The sequence below is a fragment of the Dreissena polymorpha genome, chromosome 5 (assembly GCF_020536995.1).
Source record: "Dreissena polymorpha isolate Duluth1 chromosome 5, UMN_Dpol_1.0, whole genome shotgun sequence".
In the NCBI taxonomy this organism is placed as follows: domain Eukaryota; kingdom Metazoa; phylum Mollusca; class Bivalvia; order Myida; family Dreissenidae; genus Dreissena; species Dreissena polymorpha.
The window spans coordinates 47822253-47837841 of NC_068359.1; the positions used below are offsets into that span (position 1 = coordinate 47822253).

Genomic DNA, 15589 nt, shown 5'->3' on the forward strand with positions numbered 1-15589 from the left:
ATTTTGTGTGTGCAATTTAAATCAATTTCCAATATTGATGGACTCTGATTAAAAATGAATTTTATCAGACATATTTATCTATTTGCATAAACTAGAACCTAAAGGGAATACAAGTGTTTTTGCAACAGTATCTAAATCCGTCTTGAAAATTGGATCATTATGATCGTCACCATCACCACCACAACCTCAACATAATCATCATCAGTGTCGTAGTCATCATCATACCCTCAATCATTATTTTCATCATCACCATCGACTGCAGCAGGTGCAACAACAGCAACTACGTCGCCGTCGTCTGATTCGTTATTTGTGTCATATAATTTGCACAATCTTCATCATCATTTACAATTGTTATAATTTCACCTTCATATTATCATCGAAATCAACAAATTAATCACTATCAGAAAAGAATAACAACATTCAAAACAACTCACCTGAAATAATTGCATTTGCATGAGATTATGATATAGATTAGAATTACATCGGCACTAAGAAATGGCATTAGATTATCACATAAACATGGGTTTCATTTAGGAATGTTAGTCTTTTCATCGTCACAAGAATTAAGTACAAATGACTTTATTCGTAATTATTCAAGCATGCTTGCACATTTATTTTGCGCATGTGTTCTAGAAATTTTTAATCACATGTGATAACTTTAAATGGGTGTAGTCGCATGTATTACTTCACTTATCCAATGCTGTATATCTAACACAGTTGATCTGAAGTCGCATTCGATATACTGTATACACCGAATTTTGTTGTTTGTTAATAATATGTATGCAATTATTTACACATTATACAACATTGTTCCGGAAATATATAATCAGGAGTACCGGACATGATCCAGAAATAAATATCCATTTATATGTTTTCGTTGTGAATATATATATATTTTTTTAAATAAAACTTGTATAAAATCTTAATATAATATGTTTAATAAAAAAGATTGTGGAACATACATGTAATGCGACTTATCAACACGATTACACTACCATGGCAGCGGCTAAACTGAGCACTCCGTTTATTTCCATCACAACAAGTATGAAACAACATGTTGTAACAAATACTTGTAATATCTTCTTGAAATTACATATTGTTATAGGAGAACGACAAGTTAACATCATAAATAACATCCCTAACATCCCTGGACAGACACCAATTCTATCCTTTCGACGGGGTGGGTGGGTTAAAATCTCCATTATCACAATAGACCAAAAACTGCTCTGCCAACAGTAATTACAAAACAAGCGACGACAACATCACTGAACTTTAATTGACGTGCTCCGGAACGCCCGTGGTGACTGATTTTAATCGTATGTCATCTTAGATGAGAAATAGGAAAGGAGAAAAACTTCTCGTTTATTTAAGGTATTTACACTTATGTTCATTAGTTTTTGTATTAAAAAAATTACTGTGCATAAATGACAATAAAAGTCTTCGTATTTCCTGATAGTCTATCGTATACAGTCGTGTAGTCGCATGCATTACTTCATTTGGTCAAGTTTTGATCTTTAACATAGTTAATCTGAAGTCTCATTGATATGCGACAAAGGCCGTCAATTAATACTTGGTTTGGCAACGACGAGTAACCTAAGTCCCAATCAACATCATTATCATCAGCCCCAACACAGTCACGTTCAGACCAGGTCTCAGTGCTCAGTGCAAATTCATATATTTGAAATCGTTTCACTTTAACATGCTCCAGTGCTTCGAGATTCTGTTTGATGAGGATATATTCCTCAGGTGGAATCTTCTGAGGCAAGTTAATATCTATTTCATCAATACAAAAGAATTCCAATATACACTCAACTGATGGAGTCCATGCAGACAGATTGTTCACAAGGTCGTGAAGTTGCGAAGGAGACACTGTATAAAAAGAGCCTATAAAATGCTTCAATGACGGGGGAAGCAGAAGGTCGATATAATCAGATAAATAAACTCTAAGCGTTTCTAGCTGTGAGAGGGAAGCTAGTGAGCGTGACAATGGAGGTAGACGATACCATGATACAAAAAATCGATCCAAATTCCTTAAACTCAGATTTTTGACATTCAGACCCTGCAGAGTTTCCCATAGACAGTTTTGCCACATTAGGTCGCTCGCTTCGAATGCACACGTATTGCTTAAATCTGTATCTATTTTTACGCATGTACGTTTAACTGGATTGCTGCCTGCATCCTTGGCGAATGATCCTTTGTTACTGCCTGGCAGCCTACCCGTAACCTCATGATCGAGTGAAGTTATAATACAGTGCGACAGCTCACACCTCACGCTATGATCGAGAGTCAGCAGCATTCTGAGCAGACTGCGCAGCCAGTTTGTGGAACATGTGACTCCATGCAAGTCAATGCGTGATATAGAGGGCAGAACTGGAGTATAGTTTTCAAACTGTACTGGATCTTCGCCGTTTAGTAGACACCATGTATAACTGTTTTTACTGTCAAAACATTTCAAATAAAAATCAATTAAGCCAATATGAGTCAGTTTTTGTTTGTTATGAATGAGAGGTCGTTTTGGTAACACTTTCACCTTATTGCTGATTGTTATGGAACACAAATTTTCAAACAGTGACAAATCCAGTCCGTCATAAGTTGCATGTATATTGATACATTTAAGACTTTTATAATTATAAACAGACAGTGGTAATAAAGTTACTCCACCGCTGAGATTAATTGATTCTGTTTGTTCATGATATGACAAGTCAAGCGCTTCACATTTACAACCTCCAAGTAACTGCAAATCTTTCAACTTCTTAAGACCCATCAGTGCATTTGGTTGCACTGTTCCATTACACCAGATATTCATCCGTTCCAGGTTGTGACACCACGACAAATCGAACTCCATACAATATGCAGACGAACTGAATTCTTCTAGATCTTTTCGTGAAAGTGTAGATGGACCTGGATCATCACACGCAGGCAAGGAAACATGCCCAGATTCCTCACAACGAGTAGACAACGCGTCTCGTGAACATATTGATACCGTAATTCTATGCAAATTAATTACCTCTAAAGATCGCGCACGTAACTTATTCAGTGCCCAGATGTGAGACCACTCTTCAGCATCATTATCATTGTTGACCTTAAAGTGACTGAGATGCAGGTGAATTGGTGTGTTCTTGTTGGCTACAGCCTCCCTGTAGCCGGAAAGGATCAATTTTTGGAAGGTACCCAGATAATTGCGATCAACGTCGAGCTCATTCATCAGTGCAGATAGTTTATTCGCTGCCGAGATGTTCAAGCCACACAGGAATATGAACTTTGAGATATATCAAGATACGAATCCGAGTTGCGTTTGAGATATCCGGAAATGACGTCATCCACAGCGTCTGCATTGTTGGCGATATGATAAGCAGTTAAGAATTCCTGAAAAGTTTTGTGGATAAACCTACAAGTCGTATCAGTAACTCTTTTAGCTTTCCTTTTGGTTAATAATCCAGATTTTAGTGCGAACTCTTTTGCAGATTGAAGCAAAAAGTCTGACAATTTTACATCGGAAAAAACTATTGATGTCTCTCTTTCATTTGAAAACAAAAAAGAGAACGCAGCTTTAGCAATGGAATCTATGTGAGCCTTATTTGGTTTTAAATATTTTGTACCATCAAAGTTTTTCACTGGCGGTGGATACAATTTGTTGAAATAACACATGTCAGGGGTGACTTTTTTGCAAAGACAGTCAAGTAAGGTAGTGTAAAGATCACATAGTGACGATCCGGTGAGACACTCAGCCCTATCATCTACCCAGGTACAGAGGACAAGTGCGTGCAGCATAGGCGAAGATGATATCGACTGCAAGTTGCGACGCCTGAGGAATTCGTTGAATTGCTTTACGCTTTCTTTAATATCCATTGATTCGTCAAGTAAACATCGTAGTATCCTTTCATTAAATGCTTCTGTATCGCTTATACCTTCAACTTCTAAAAGAATATCTATTTGATGATTTTTTATACGTTCATCACTTAGTTTCCATGGTCGAGATGTTGTGAGTACGATGCAGTTTTCTTTAGGAATTCCTGCCATAGAAGGTAGAGCTTCATCACCAGGCCACTCATCTAGACCGTCTTGAATAACGAGACATATATCATTTTTCATAATTTGAAGACAAAGTTTCTTCGCTTCTTCACGTTCGTCTCCCTCACATATCTTATCAATAAGCTGTGTTTTGATCATCTGCACTACATCCGTCTGATGTCTTGAATCTCGCAAAGAGATGAAAAAGAGAAATTTAAATTTCTGCAGGGTTTCAAAGTCGACTAACAACGTTTTCTCTTTTGTAGATTCCGTTGAAGGCAAATGTATGTTACACCACTCATTAACTAACTTGGAAGCAAATGTCGATTTGCCACTTCCAGGCTCGCCTTGTAAATATATACGTCTAGATAATTTATCACCACCACTGAAGCAATCTTTGTACGAAACAATTCGCTCTCGTTTTGTGAGTCTCCCATCATTCTCTATTTTTATCCTATGTATTTTTGGACTGACATAGACATCTTGTACGTGCTTATCGAGACTAAGATTCAACGCAGACAGAGGCACGTAGCTAACGGTGTCGCGGTAATGGTCCACCAGTCTGCACCGAAGATCTGGAATGATACAACATTTTCATGGAAGAACATTATGTGTGAGTACTAGTATTTTCTACTACAAGTAAGATTTATGTTCATGGACAAACATATTGTTTATATTCTATTTTGTGTAGACTAATCATCAAGAGTATCAACCAACATATTCGCGTATAGCAGGTCATAAGAGAGGCCAACTGACTGACAAACGCGAATGGTTTTTTCATATGAACCGTTATAAGGATTGTGAAATGAATGAAACATGCACAATCACGGTATTTTCAAATGAACTGTCATTAATGAGTCTAAATGATAGAAGCGAAACCATAATGTTCTCTTATGAACTGTAATCAAGGGAAGTGTACTGAATAGTACATGTAGATGTGCAACCATGGTATTCCTATATGAACCGTAATCAAGGGAAGAATACTGAATGATAGAGGTGCAACCATGGTATTCTTATATGAACCATCATAAATAGAGGTAAACTGAATGACTAATGCGCAATCAATGGAGATATACTGAATGACAGAGATGCGACCATAATATTATCAAATGATCAGTAATAAAGGGATGTATACTGAATAACAGAGGTACGACCATAGTATTCTTACATCAATTGTAATAAAGGGATGCATAATTAATGACGGAGGCGCGATCCTGGTATTCTAATATGAACCATCATAATTCATAATCAGCCTAGAAAGTGTCGAGATAAACAATCTGACCAAGTTGTATCGTGATTATAGAGAATAATAGGTTTGTGACGTGGATGGAGAATGGTTATCTGGCAAGGCGGAGGAGTTTATCGGGTGAGCCAACCTGTTATTCTATTTATCATGTCACATTTACAACATTCGTACATAAGGCCCAAGTGGTGTTCCATACTTATTTGACCTTGTGTAGATTTCCTTACGTCACGGTATATTTTTTATTACCACATGAAAAGGCATGCGCAGCGAAAAAAAGTTCCAGTACAATTTTGTTTAATCCAGCCATATAACACGTAATTTCTTTTTAATGTGATTACATTGAACAAAACATTAACAGACGATGTTTACAGTGGTTACAGTGATCATAGTGAAAATGCATGATGATTGGACTAAACATATTACTTCTACAGTGTTAACAACGTTTCACTAAGTCACAAAAGGAAAACTGACCATCACGGCCATGTTTACATACGGACCGGACCCATTTTTGATCGCATGATATAACCATTTGACAAATGTTCTGAAAATTTCATGACGCTGGACAAAAATGTGGTCTTTAGAGTGCAAAGGAGATAAAAAAAATTGATGACGAGAACCGATAGTCAAAAAGGTTAAAACTAATGTTCATTATGAACAGTTGAGAAAAAACATAATTTTCAGCTTAATTATACAGTGTACTCACATTCTACGCCTCTTTGGTAGTCTTCTCCAACTTTGTCAGCAACTTTATGTTGCATGCGCGCCATGCTATCTTTAGTGTGGTCTTCTATAAGTTGAACATTGCTTTTTGTCAGTGTGTCTATCTGTGTTATTGAGACACATGTCTTTGTCTTTATTGTTTGTTCAGCTTTTGAAGTCTGATCTCCTATTTGTTGTTTAAAATATTCTGTCTTGTCATAAAGCGTCTGAATACTCTCATCCATTTTCGTTCCGAGCACTCGTTCACCGTCCTTAAATGCTTCCTTTATTTTGTTTAATCCTTCTTCAATAGTTTGTTTTGCCTTTTCTGAAAATTGTTCCTCAGCAGCATCTTTTGCACGCCCAATTGCTTGTATGGAATCTTTAACCAGATTGCCCAATTCATTCAGAGGGAGGCGGTCATTCTGAAGCTACAATGTAAATGAAAAACATGTTATATTTTAATAATAGCTAATTTTAAGCAAGTGCAACAATCTGGTGTTTGTTTAATTAATCGCAATATTATAATGTTCGCTACTGCACATGGACCCAACACAAGGACAAAACTCTTCATGTTGATTTATTGAACCAATCGTCTCAGATAAAACGCAAATTACTCTGACATACAAAAAACAAGGGGGAAAAATTCCGTAGGAAGATCACCTGAGACCTAAAGAAATTAAACTTAGTGTTTGACCAGTGTGACTGAACAACAAAATGATTTTACCATTCGTTTTTGTAATTGTTTTTATTACAGATAATTACATTTATTTAAGAATCAAATATTGGATATGGTTCCTGACTAGAAATTGTATTAAGTGTGATTGTGTGGATTTAAACAAATAACAAATCTTTGATAAAACATGCTTGCTTTAAGTTTTGTATGCGATGCTTGATATACCATATTGTCATGCCCTAGATTGTTCATGTAATTTGTATACATGTGTTTATGTACATGTACATCGTTCATTTATATCGTTTATGTTTTGCATCTAAATAACTATGTCACCGTTATTTAATGCTTTTATTGGATGCTGTGTGGTGATTAGAGCTGATAACAGCCGATGCCTACCTTTTGCGTTTCTTTATTATTTGTAATATCCTTTTTAAATGTCTCATTGTATTAGCGTCTGTTAATATGGCAGATATTTTGGATAAACAGGAAGTTGATTTCCTGATGCTGACATAAGTGCCTTCTGGGTAGTTAACACTGACTACAGTATTTTTGACAGTTTAGTCATACGAAATAATTTGATAAATACTCATATTCCTTCTTAAAAATTGTATAAAAAGGTAATAGTTGTCTTCATAAATGATTTATTTATTTAATTGATATGTATTTGACTACTGTTTCATTGTAATATTGTCAGAAATATCGTTTTAAGACGAGTGACATTTACCGTGTCAAGAACGCTCAAATTATATTGTGCGCTCTTGCGCGCTTTGCTGAGCGTTGTTTGTGCGCTTTTTGTGCACATTTCATATGTGCGCTTTTATGTTTATATTGCACAACGCTATGCGTGCGCTTCTGGAGAGTATATAAGGCACTGAAAATTGTCATTCTTGGACTCTGAACTTTGTTTTCCTAGGTGTGAGACCTATTTTATTTTTCTTATATAAGCATTTAAAATACAGTTTTCAATAAGACTAGCTATTAAAATTAAGACTGAGTTTTACAAGTTGCATTTATCATCTTTTAGGACATTATAAAACAGAGTGTGCAAATACTTAACATGATACATATATATTGCTTTATTGTAATGATAAGTGTCTAAGAAGTAATATGTCTGTTAAGAATATATAGATCTATATTGAAAGTTGTTATTAATTTATTTGTTATGAATGAATAAATTTTGGAAATGTTATAAATCTTGAGTTTATAATTTTTTGACAATTTAAAACAACTGAATAGGCGAAATGTTATTTTCAGTTTACTGTTTATAAGAGTCCATTTTAGTTCTTTGTTAAACTTGAACAAAAGCTTCAAGTTTGGAAAAATTGAAGAAAAATCACAGATATCGCTCGGCTCGTGACAATATGTTACACAGATTGCATCTTTTATTAATGCGAACAATTTTTTAAAAGGGTACATACCCATTTACACAAAATATTTCAACTATAATATTTAAAGATCATATTGGTCTGCTTAATCATAGCATTTTATATGCTTCAATCTGTCATAGTCTCACATAATGATTGGTTTTTACTGTTTACTCGTTTCAATATTAAAGGTTACAAGTAATCATATGACAATGAATTGTATAACTACGAAAGTTGACTAACAATGACATGAAGAGAAATGTATATACGTACATCAGTTAGCCTACTGAGGGCTGTATTTGCACTCGGATCATGTGCCAGACATACTGAATCTGCCAGCAGCATGGTCAATGCCTGGAAATAGTCTTGAAGTTCAGCATCTGTTGTCTTGCAGTTGGCACTGTGGCGTACATCTCGGCCTATTTGACGGACCTAAATGGAACATGTTTTCAAAAACAACTAATTATTAAACAAGTTAAAAAAACAACAATACCACTGAAGAAAATTAGTTGTGCTTGAAACATTTAAAAACACGTATCCATTACCTTTTCGAACGGACATTGCGGGTCAGGCGGCGGAGGTGAAAGCCATGAGGGGGAGAGATAATTCTGGAAATCTGTGCAGTTTAAAATGATGTTTATCACCGCATTAAAGTCTGATTCCTGAACCGATGACACTTCAGCGTATCCTTGCGGAGGAAGGTAACACTTTGCTATTTCCCACCAGTCCGTTTTCCAACCTTGTGCTTTAATGTTTTTCCATGAAGGACCACTGAATCGGTGATATGATATTATACCATGTTTCACTTTATCGCATCTTTGACATGGCTGGGGCAGATGTGATTTGTGGAATGAGCAGCTATTTCGTTTCCTTATATTACACAGACCCTGAGTAGGGCATGGCAACAGTTTTTCAATATTACATTGCCCACAACTGCTTCCAAGCGCAGCGTGGACCTTTTTCATTGTGTCTTCAACGAAGTAAATAAGTCCTTCCTTCGTAATATTGAGGGCTACGCACATCTTGAACCAGTTATTGGTCTCCTTATCGCTGAATATGTTGGTATTGGCAGCCATCTTCATTACACTAGATTCAGAATTTCGTTTGTGGACAACCACCGAGAAAACGTTATTATGACATTACCTACGTTTCATTATCAATAAGAATTATCTGATCAGTTTTCTGTCCGAACATGTTCTTTTGGTTGCCCTCCATGTTGTATCTACAAGTAAATAAGACTGATTAACAAAACCCCATTTGTTACATATACAGATGATATCACATCAACATAAAGCTTATTATTTTATTACTATCAGTATGTGTATAAAACCATAAAACTTCATAAAAAACAACATGTAACTCATTAAATTTTCGAGTCTGCACGTTTAAATTATAAACATAAAATCATCATGATGCTTTTGTAAATATATGTTAAGTTTGTTTGTGTTTATCTTTTTAACTTGCTCACGTTTTGTAACAAAATAAGAGTTATTATAATGATTTAGAATACTAGTTGATACAAAATGAAAAATCAGACACCGCAAGATGTAGACATAATTGCTTTTGTTAATCAGACGGCGCACATGCGACAATAAACACATTGCACATGATTATTAATGTTTTTTCTTACATACAACTAAAGTTGTACCACACACAGATGGCTACTGAAAAACTACTACAACAACAGAACGTGAAATAAGTCGATCTACGAACTAAAAAGTACCATTAAAGTATCATACGGCTAATGTCTAGAATTATACCTACAATGTGCTAAACTGAAATCTTCGGAAACATTAATGTGAACAAATCAATTATATTACCTCAGGAGATCTGGCTTGAAATAGATTTTGGTCTACACATTATGCCAATACAAATTGTCACACAGATGATAAGATTACAGCGAATTTGAATAAGTGGAAACGGTTTATTTTGCCTTTTTTAAGTCCAAGGCCATAATTCTAAAGTTTTTTATTTGATCTGGCTGGTTATCAAACCTAATCGAGATATTAAGCCCACAGACAGTATCACCAAGTGTGTTTTTTATAATGATAAAATGTTAACTTTTTTAACCTTTAGCGAAAATCGTTTGCCTAGAAATAGTAATCATTATTAATGTCCCCACTGAGTTTGAAACTTGGTCAGGTTAGGCCAAAAACGAGGTCAGTAGGTCAAAGTTCAGACAAAGCATTTGAACACTCTAGATGCCACATGTACTGCCAAACATTCATAAAACTTGTTCAACCCGGTTTGTCCCATAAAAAGTACCCGTACCAGCACAAGTGGGAAAAATAACAGAAACAAGAGCTGTGTTTGTGAAACACAATGCCCCCAACTGCGCTTTGAAGTCGCACGGCAGTTATATTAGAAACAAGGTTATATTTTTAATGTAACGGTCACAGTGACCTTGACCTTTGACCTCAAACCATGATTGATTGTAGATCTCAATGAGATGCATGCACATGTGAAGTTTAAAGAACATAGACCCAAGAGTTTTCATTTTATGAGTAAGGTTAAAGTTTTGGGACAGGCACACACATGACAGACTGACAGACAGACACAATTTTGCTATTTTTGACAAAAAAAAACTGCATATGTCGACTGGCCTAACCTGTTATCATACAAAATAAAAATTTACCCTTTATTTTTACCTTTTCTCACATTGAAATTAAATCCCGAAAGAAATTATTGTTGTCAAAAGAATTAACGTTTTTTTCCGGGTGATTCTAAACTGGTTGACTGACTGTATATATGCTATATGTTGGTTGAGTCGTGGATAATTTTCATTAATATGTTACATCTCAAATATTGCGTAAATATATGACCATGAATCATTACGATACTTATTATTAACCTTTTTCTTTTGATTTCTCGGCTTTTTTCCAAATGTTTATCGACTGTTTACATGAAAATAATCAAATGTGTTGAAAATTGAAAATTAGGTTCTGGTTGAGTCGTGGGTTTTGATTGGCTTTTCCAATTTCAAGATTTGCATGCTGTAAACACTCTTAACAAAGACATTGTAGAGGATGTAACTTTCTTTGGTGATTGCCATAAGCATAGAAGACAATAGTAACAAGTTTGTCGTGTTTTTTTTAACAAATTATAATCATGTTTTTTTAAAGAAAACAACGGTATTGTATTTAGCATCACATTCAATAGACATAAAAACAATTATATCAATTGCTTTATGTGCTGCCATCAACATGTCAAAGGTATACTGTTTCAGGTTATCATTCTGACAGTTTTTTTTCTGAAAAATATAATTTAGCACAACCTTTATTTTTTATTGATAAAACAATTGCCTCTCTTTTTCAATTTTTAACAATTAAAGAACAATTAAAAACACTTACTAGAGTGTTACTTAGGAATATGTTGCGTATTTTAGCAAATGCTGTGCGCAGTCCGCCATTTGTAAAATATGTAAACAGACACGGTAACATGGAGATTACTCATTTAAAAGGGTTGTGTGTAACTTAGAAACAATTTATGGGTAGAAATAGTGTTTATGTTTGAACAGAATGCATCTAGCAATGTAGTCCAACTTGTTGACACTCTCAAATATTAAGCTACTTTTTATATTGGTAATATTTGGAACGCACAACGGGGAGAAGACCAAAACAATGGTGGAAAGTTTTCCTTCTTTGTCTATATTGTTGCGCAAGTATTTTGTGCGCAACATTCAAGCCCCGATATCGGACAGTTAATATAAACGGATTGCAATAATATTTACATACCTGTGTAGATCATTCATTTCTCAATAATGTTCCGCAAGAATAATGTAATGACACTTTGAATTTTGCACGCCTGAGCAAATTAAATCGAACCACTATTCAAAATTTCCAATATCTCTCGATTCGCTCGCTGTGTAGATATTTATCGATAATGCAGCCTCGATGTAAACCATGTGGTTTAAATGTGAAGAATAAACGGCGGAAAACACAGTTTGCGTTCGTCTGTTGTGGCGCTGAGCGTTATATAATAAAGCGATGTTATTATACTTTTCTGGAATAATTGAGCATTGTTTTTTTCCCAAAGTGACACTTAAAAATTTCCAAGTTCTGAAATAAATACCATTTTATTTTTATTTTTATTCGCGTCGCACTGAAGTGCGGCGAGTAGTATGTAATAGGTTTCATTTCGCTTATGGGAGGAGAAGTTATTTTACGGATCAATGTATATATTTTTGTTGTCAGAATATCTCGCATAGTGGTGATTTTTTGTGTAAATTAGTGTAAAAAAGTACTACATTTGTGCCTATTACATTTGCTACAACATGTATTGCCAATAATGCAAAGCTAATTCTTTTAATTAATAATTGATCACAGGGACTGGGCAAATACGCGAACAATGAAACGTTATGGTTTTGTATAAAAACAAAACATAATCAAAATATATTTATTTTGTGGTTTTTCTGACAATGATGCAGACTTTTGCTGTTCGAGTTTTGGTTAACGCGTATTTTCTTCAACTTTACAAGACGACAGCGATTACACGGTTTATTGCTTTATTGATAACCGTTACACTATAGTCACTTATTAATAACTTAGTTAGAAGGTGATTTTTCAAGCGGTTCCGTAGTGTAGTGGTTACACGATCGCTTCACATGTGAGAGGTCCAAGGTTCGAGCCCCAGTAGAATCAAATTATTTTATTTATGTTTTATGTTAACTTTTTGTTTTGATGAAGACATGTTAGTTTTAATAAATATGCTGTTTTATTGTAACCATTTTTTGTTTTTATTATGCCCATGAAATATATGTGTGAGAGGATGGGGGGGGGGGGGGTCGTAAACACATTAAAACTTTTACAGTGTTTTCATATAAATTAGTACTCAACCCCTATCGTAAATGAGCAACGTAAGAATAAGTTCAGAATCATCTCCCCTTGAAGTTGAGAAAAATATGAAATTACGCTTACAAGATGAAGCAGATTTTTTTAAACCTACACAGTTCTGTTTCATTAATGAAAACTGCACACGGATGCCAGTAAAAAAAGGGAAACCAATGTAAATAAAATGAACTATGAAATATTTGGGGGTTACAACACAAAATCATAGATAATGGTTATTTGGGGGGTTATAACACAACATCATAGATAATGGTTATTTGGGGGTTATAACACAAAATCATAGATAAAGGTTATACCAGTATCTTTTTCTATTTTGTATAAAATAATCGGCCAATATATTAAAATTTACAGTAGAAAAAAGTCGTTCCATGTAACTTCATTGAGTGCCTTTTACACTGAAATTCCCGACGCCCTTTGATGCTTTGCATCAATACTTATCTTGTACGGTACATACATAATAGTGATACAGATCGAATAGTATACCGTCCCATGTAACGTAGAATGTAAGTACATATAACAACACAGACAGATGTGTGAAATAGACATGCATAAAAAGTTGTGTGAATAGAAACTGCACCATATCTCTTTTGAACATATGCTTATTAAATAGACAAAGATGAGCATACTAGATCTACTTGGGTAATATTCGCTGCTGTTAAAAGCTGATGTTAAATAAAATTACGCGTACACGTTACACCGTAATGCCTTCTTCTGATTGGTTCATATTTAAATCTGTTTCATAACATGTCGAGATGTCAGTGATTTTATTGAAGTTTAACTGAAGAATTTATGTCTTTCTAACTTCAATTCGACGATATTTGAGGTTTAAATGGACTTCTGAACTAAAATATTACGAGTTGGTAATGTTATTTTGCAATTTTACGCAAATTTATGAAAATTTAAACTTTCTTGTTTCAACAACGTAATTGGTCCTTCGCCGATAAGACGTTTAAAGAATTAAGCCCATATAAAAACGTATCTCTAAATTCTTTGCGCGTCTTATAAATAAGACTACTGGCAATGGTAAATTGCAATATGTACCTGTTTTTGTTTCATTGTAAAACGAACGTCGAATATGTTAAAATTTTAAACTGAACGAACTGCAGCGTGTGCGAACAATTATGTCATTTCACGCGATCTTTATTAACACGACTCAACATGAACCCACGACTCAACCAGAACCTATGTCTCTGGTATCTATACGTGCTTACTACTTTTCCCGTTATGATGTCCATTTATGACGTTCGAAACATCATCAGTAATCACTATCATGGTAAGAAAGAAAATGTATGTTTCATTACAATCAACTGTTTCCGTGTGTAATATCTTTATTACGACCAAATTGTGAACCTACTTTCGATTTAACTGTGCTTAATCAATCATGCGAAGAGCTTTTTAAACTATCACACCGCTTAGAGACAGGCTGCATTCCACCATGTTAAACAAGTTAAGAATACACACGCGCAAATATATTCCTTTTTTAGTGAAATGTTTTATGTCACATTTTGATAACGCCAAAAGATACTATCAAAAATATCACTATTAATGGTAAGAAAGATAAGATGATAAACTTTTGAATAAAAACACCACATGAATAAACTATGTGACAGATTCAAGCTTTCACTCGTAAACCACCATTTGTATATAACGGGTATATCTCACTTGTGTTCTACACAATGCGAACTGATAAAAATCGCATTTGTAAACATTGACATCTTATGTTTTGTTTTGAAAGGTAAATAAATGTTAAAACTGGCTAAATTGTATTTTTTATAATTTTAAAATGGAATTCTATGTAATGGCATTTAAGTTGTAATACTTATTTTGTTTATATGTCAGATTGTAATATTAGTAAAGATATTTGTATGTGTGAGCTTTTTTGTCAAAACTTTACATATGAATACATTTTGTATTGATTAAAATCAATAACAGCTGCTCTAAGTACATTAATGTTTAAATTTGTGTTTATTATTTTACAGTCACCAATGCAAGAAAATTAGTTATATTCAAAGTGTAGAAAACCCATATTTGTTTGACAAGTGTTGAACATTTCCAACCCAATTTGTGCATCCTTTATAAAAAAATCATCTTATGTTTGAATACTAAGAGCTTGTATTATGGTATTTTTATTTATATGTTATACCACTATTAAAAACATTCGTACATATATATTTACATATAACGGTTATCTGTCTAACTCTACATATATTGCAGTATTACATTTGTTTATTTTTACATCTAAAGGGGCATTTTCACAGATTTTGGCATGTTTTGAAGTTTGTCATAAAATGCTTTATATTGATAAATATAAACATTACATAATAAAGCTCCAGTAAAAAATCAAGAATGAAATTAAAAAAAGAAAAAAAAGGTAACCCTCAGCAGGGTTCGAACCACTGACTCCTGGAGTCATGGGGTAAAAGTAATACCCACTTAGACCACTCGGCCATCCTTCCGGATACAATGCCAGACGTATTTTATACTTTATATAAGCATTCCTCGTTGTTTCACAGAATATAACAACAACAGAACTTTCCAAATTATTCAATCGCTTCGCGTTGCAACGCTTTATAATTTTCGGGTTTTTAAATCGTCAAAAGATGCATATAATGGTTATTTTAGAGCATGGTAAATGTTCAGTATTACTGTTTCCTCACAAATATCATAACTAAAACGAAAATTTGCGAATCTGAAACTACTTTTTTCAATTTTGTCAATTTACCCAAACGTGAAAAGGCCCCTTTAA

At 34.2% G+C, this 15589-nt stretch overlaps 1 protein-coding gene across 6 annotated transcripts; it reads right to left on the reverse strand.

Moving 5' to 3' along the window:
- Nucleotides 1–1007: 1007 nt before the first annotated feature.
- LOC127831681 (uncharacterized) lies at nucleotides 1008–14227 on the reverse strand. Of its 6 annotated transcripts, none has more exons than XM_052356701.1 (5): nucleotides 14198–14227; nucleotides 8542–9218; nucleotides 8270–8428; nucleotides 5961–6387; nucleotides 1008–4586 (listed from the first exon to the last, which is right to left on the reverse strand). In XM_052356701.1, the coding sequence occupies exons 2-5, from the start codon at nucleotides 9076–9078 to the stop codon at nucleotides 3238–3240; spliced, it is 2472 nt and encodes an 823-aa protein (XP_052212661.1). In that variant the 5' UTR covers nucleotides 9079–9218; nucleotides 14198–14227; the 3' UTR covers nucleotides 1008–3237. The 6 variants fall into 6 exon arrangements, with proteins under 6 accessions (XP_052212661.1, XP_052212658.1, XP_052212659.1 ...); XM_052356698.1 differs by having other exon boundaries at nucleotides 14055–14213; XM_052356699.1 differs by lacking the exon at nucleotides 14198–14227 and adding an exon at nucleotides 13885–14023.
- Between the last annotated feature and the right edge of the window lie 1362 nt (nucleotides 14228–15589).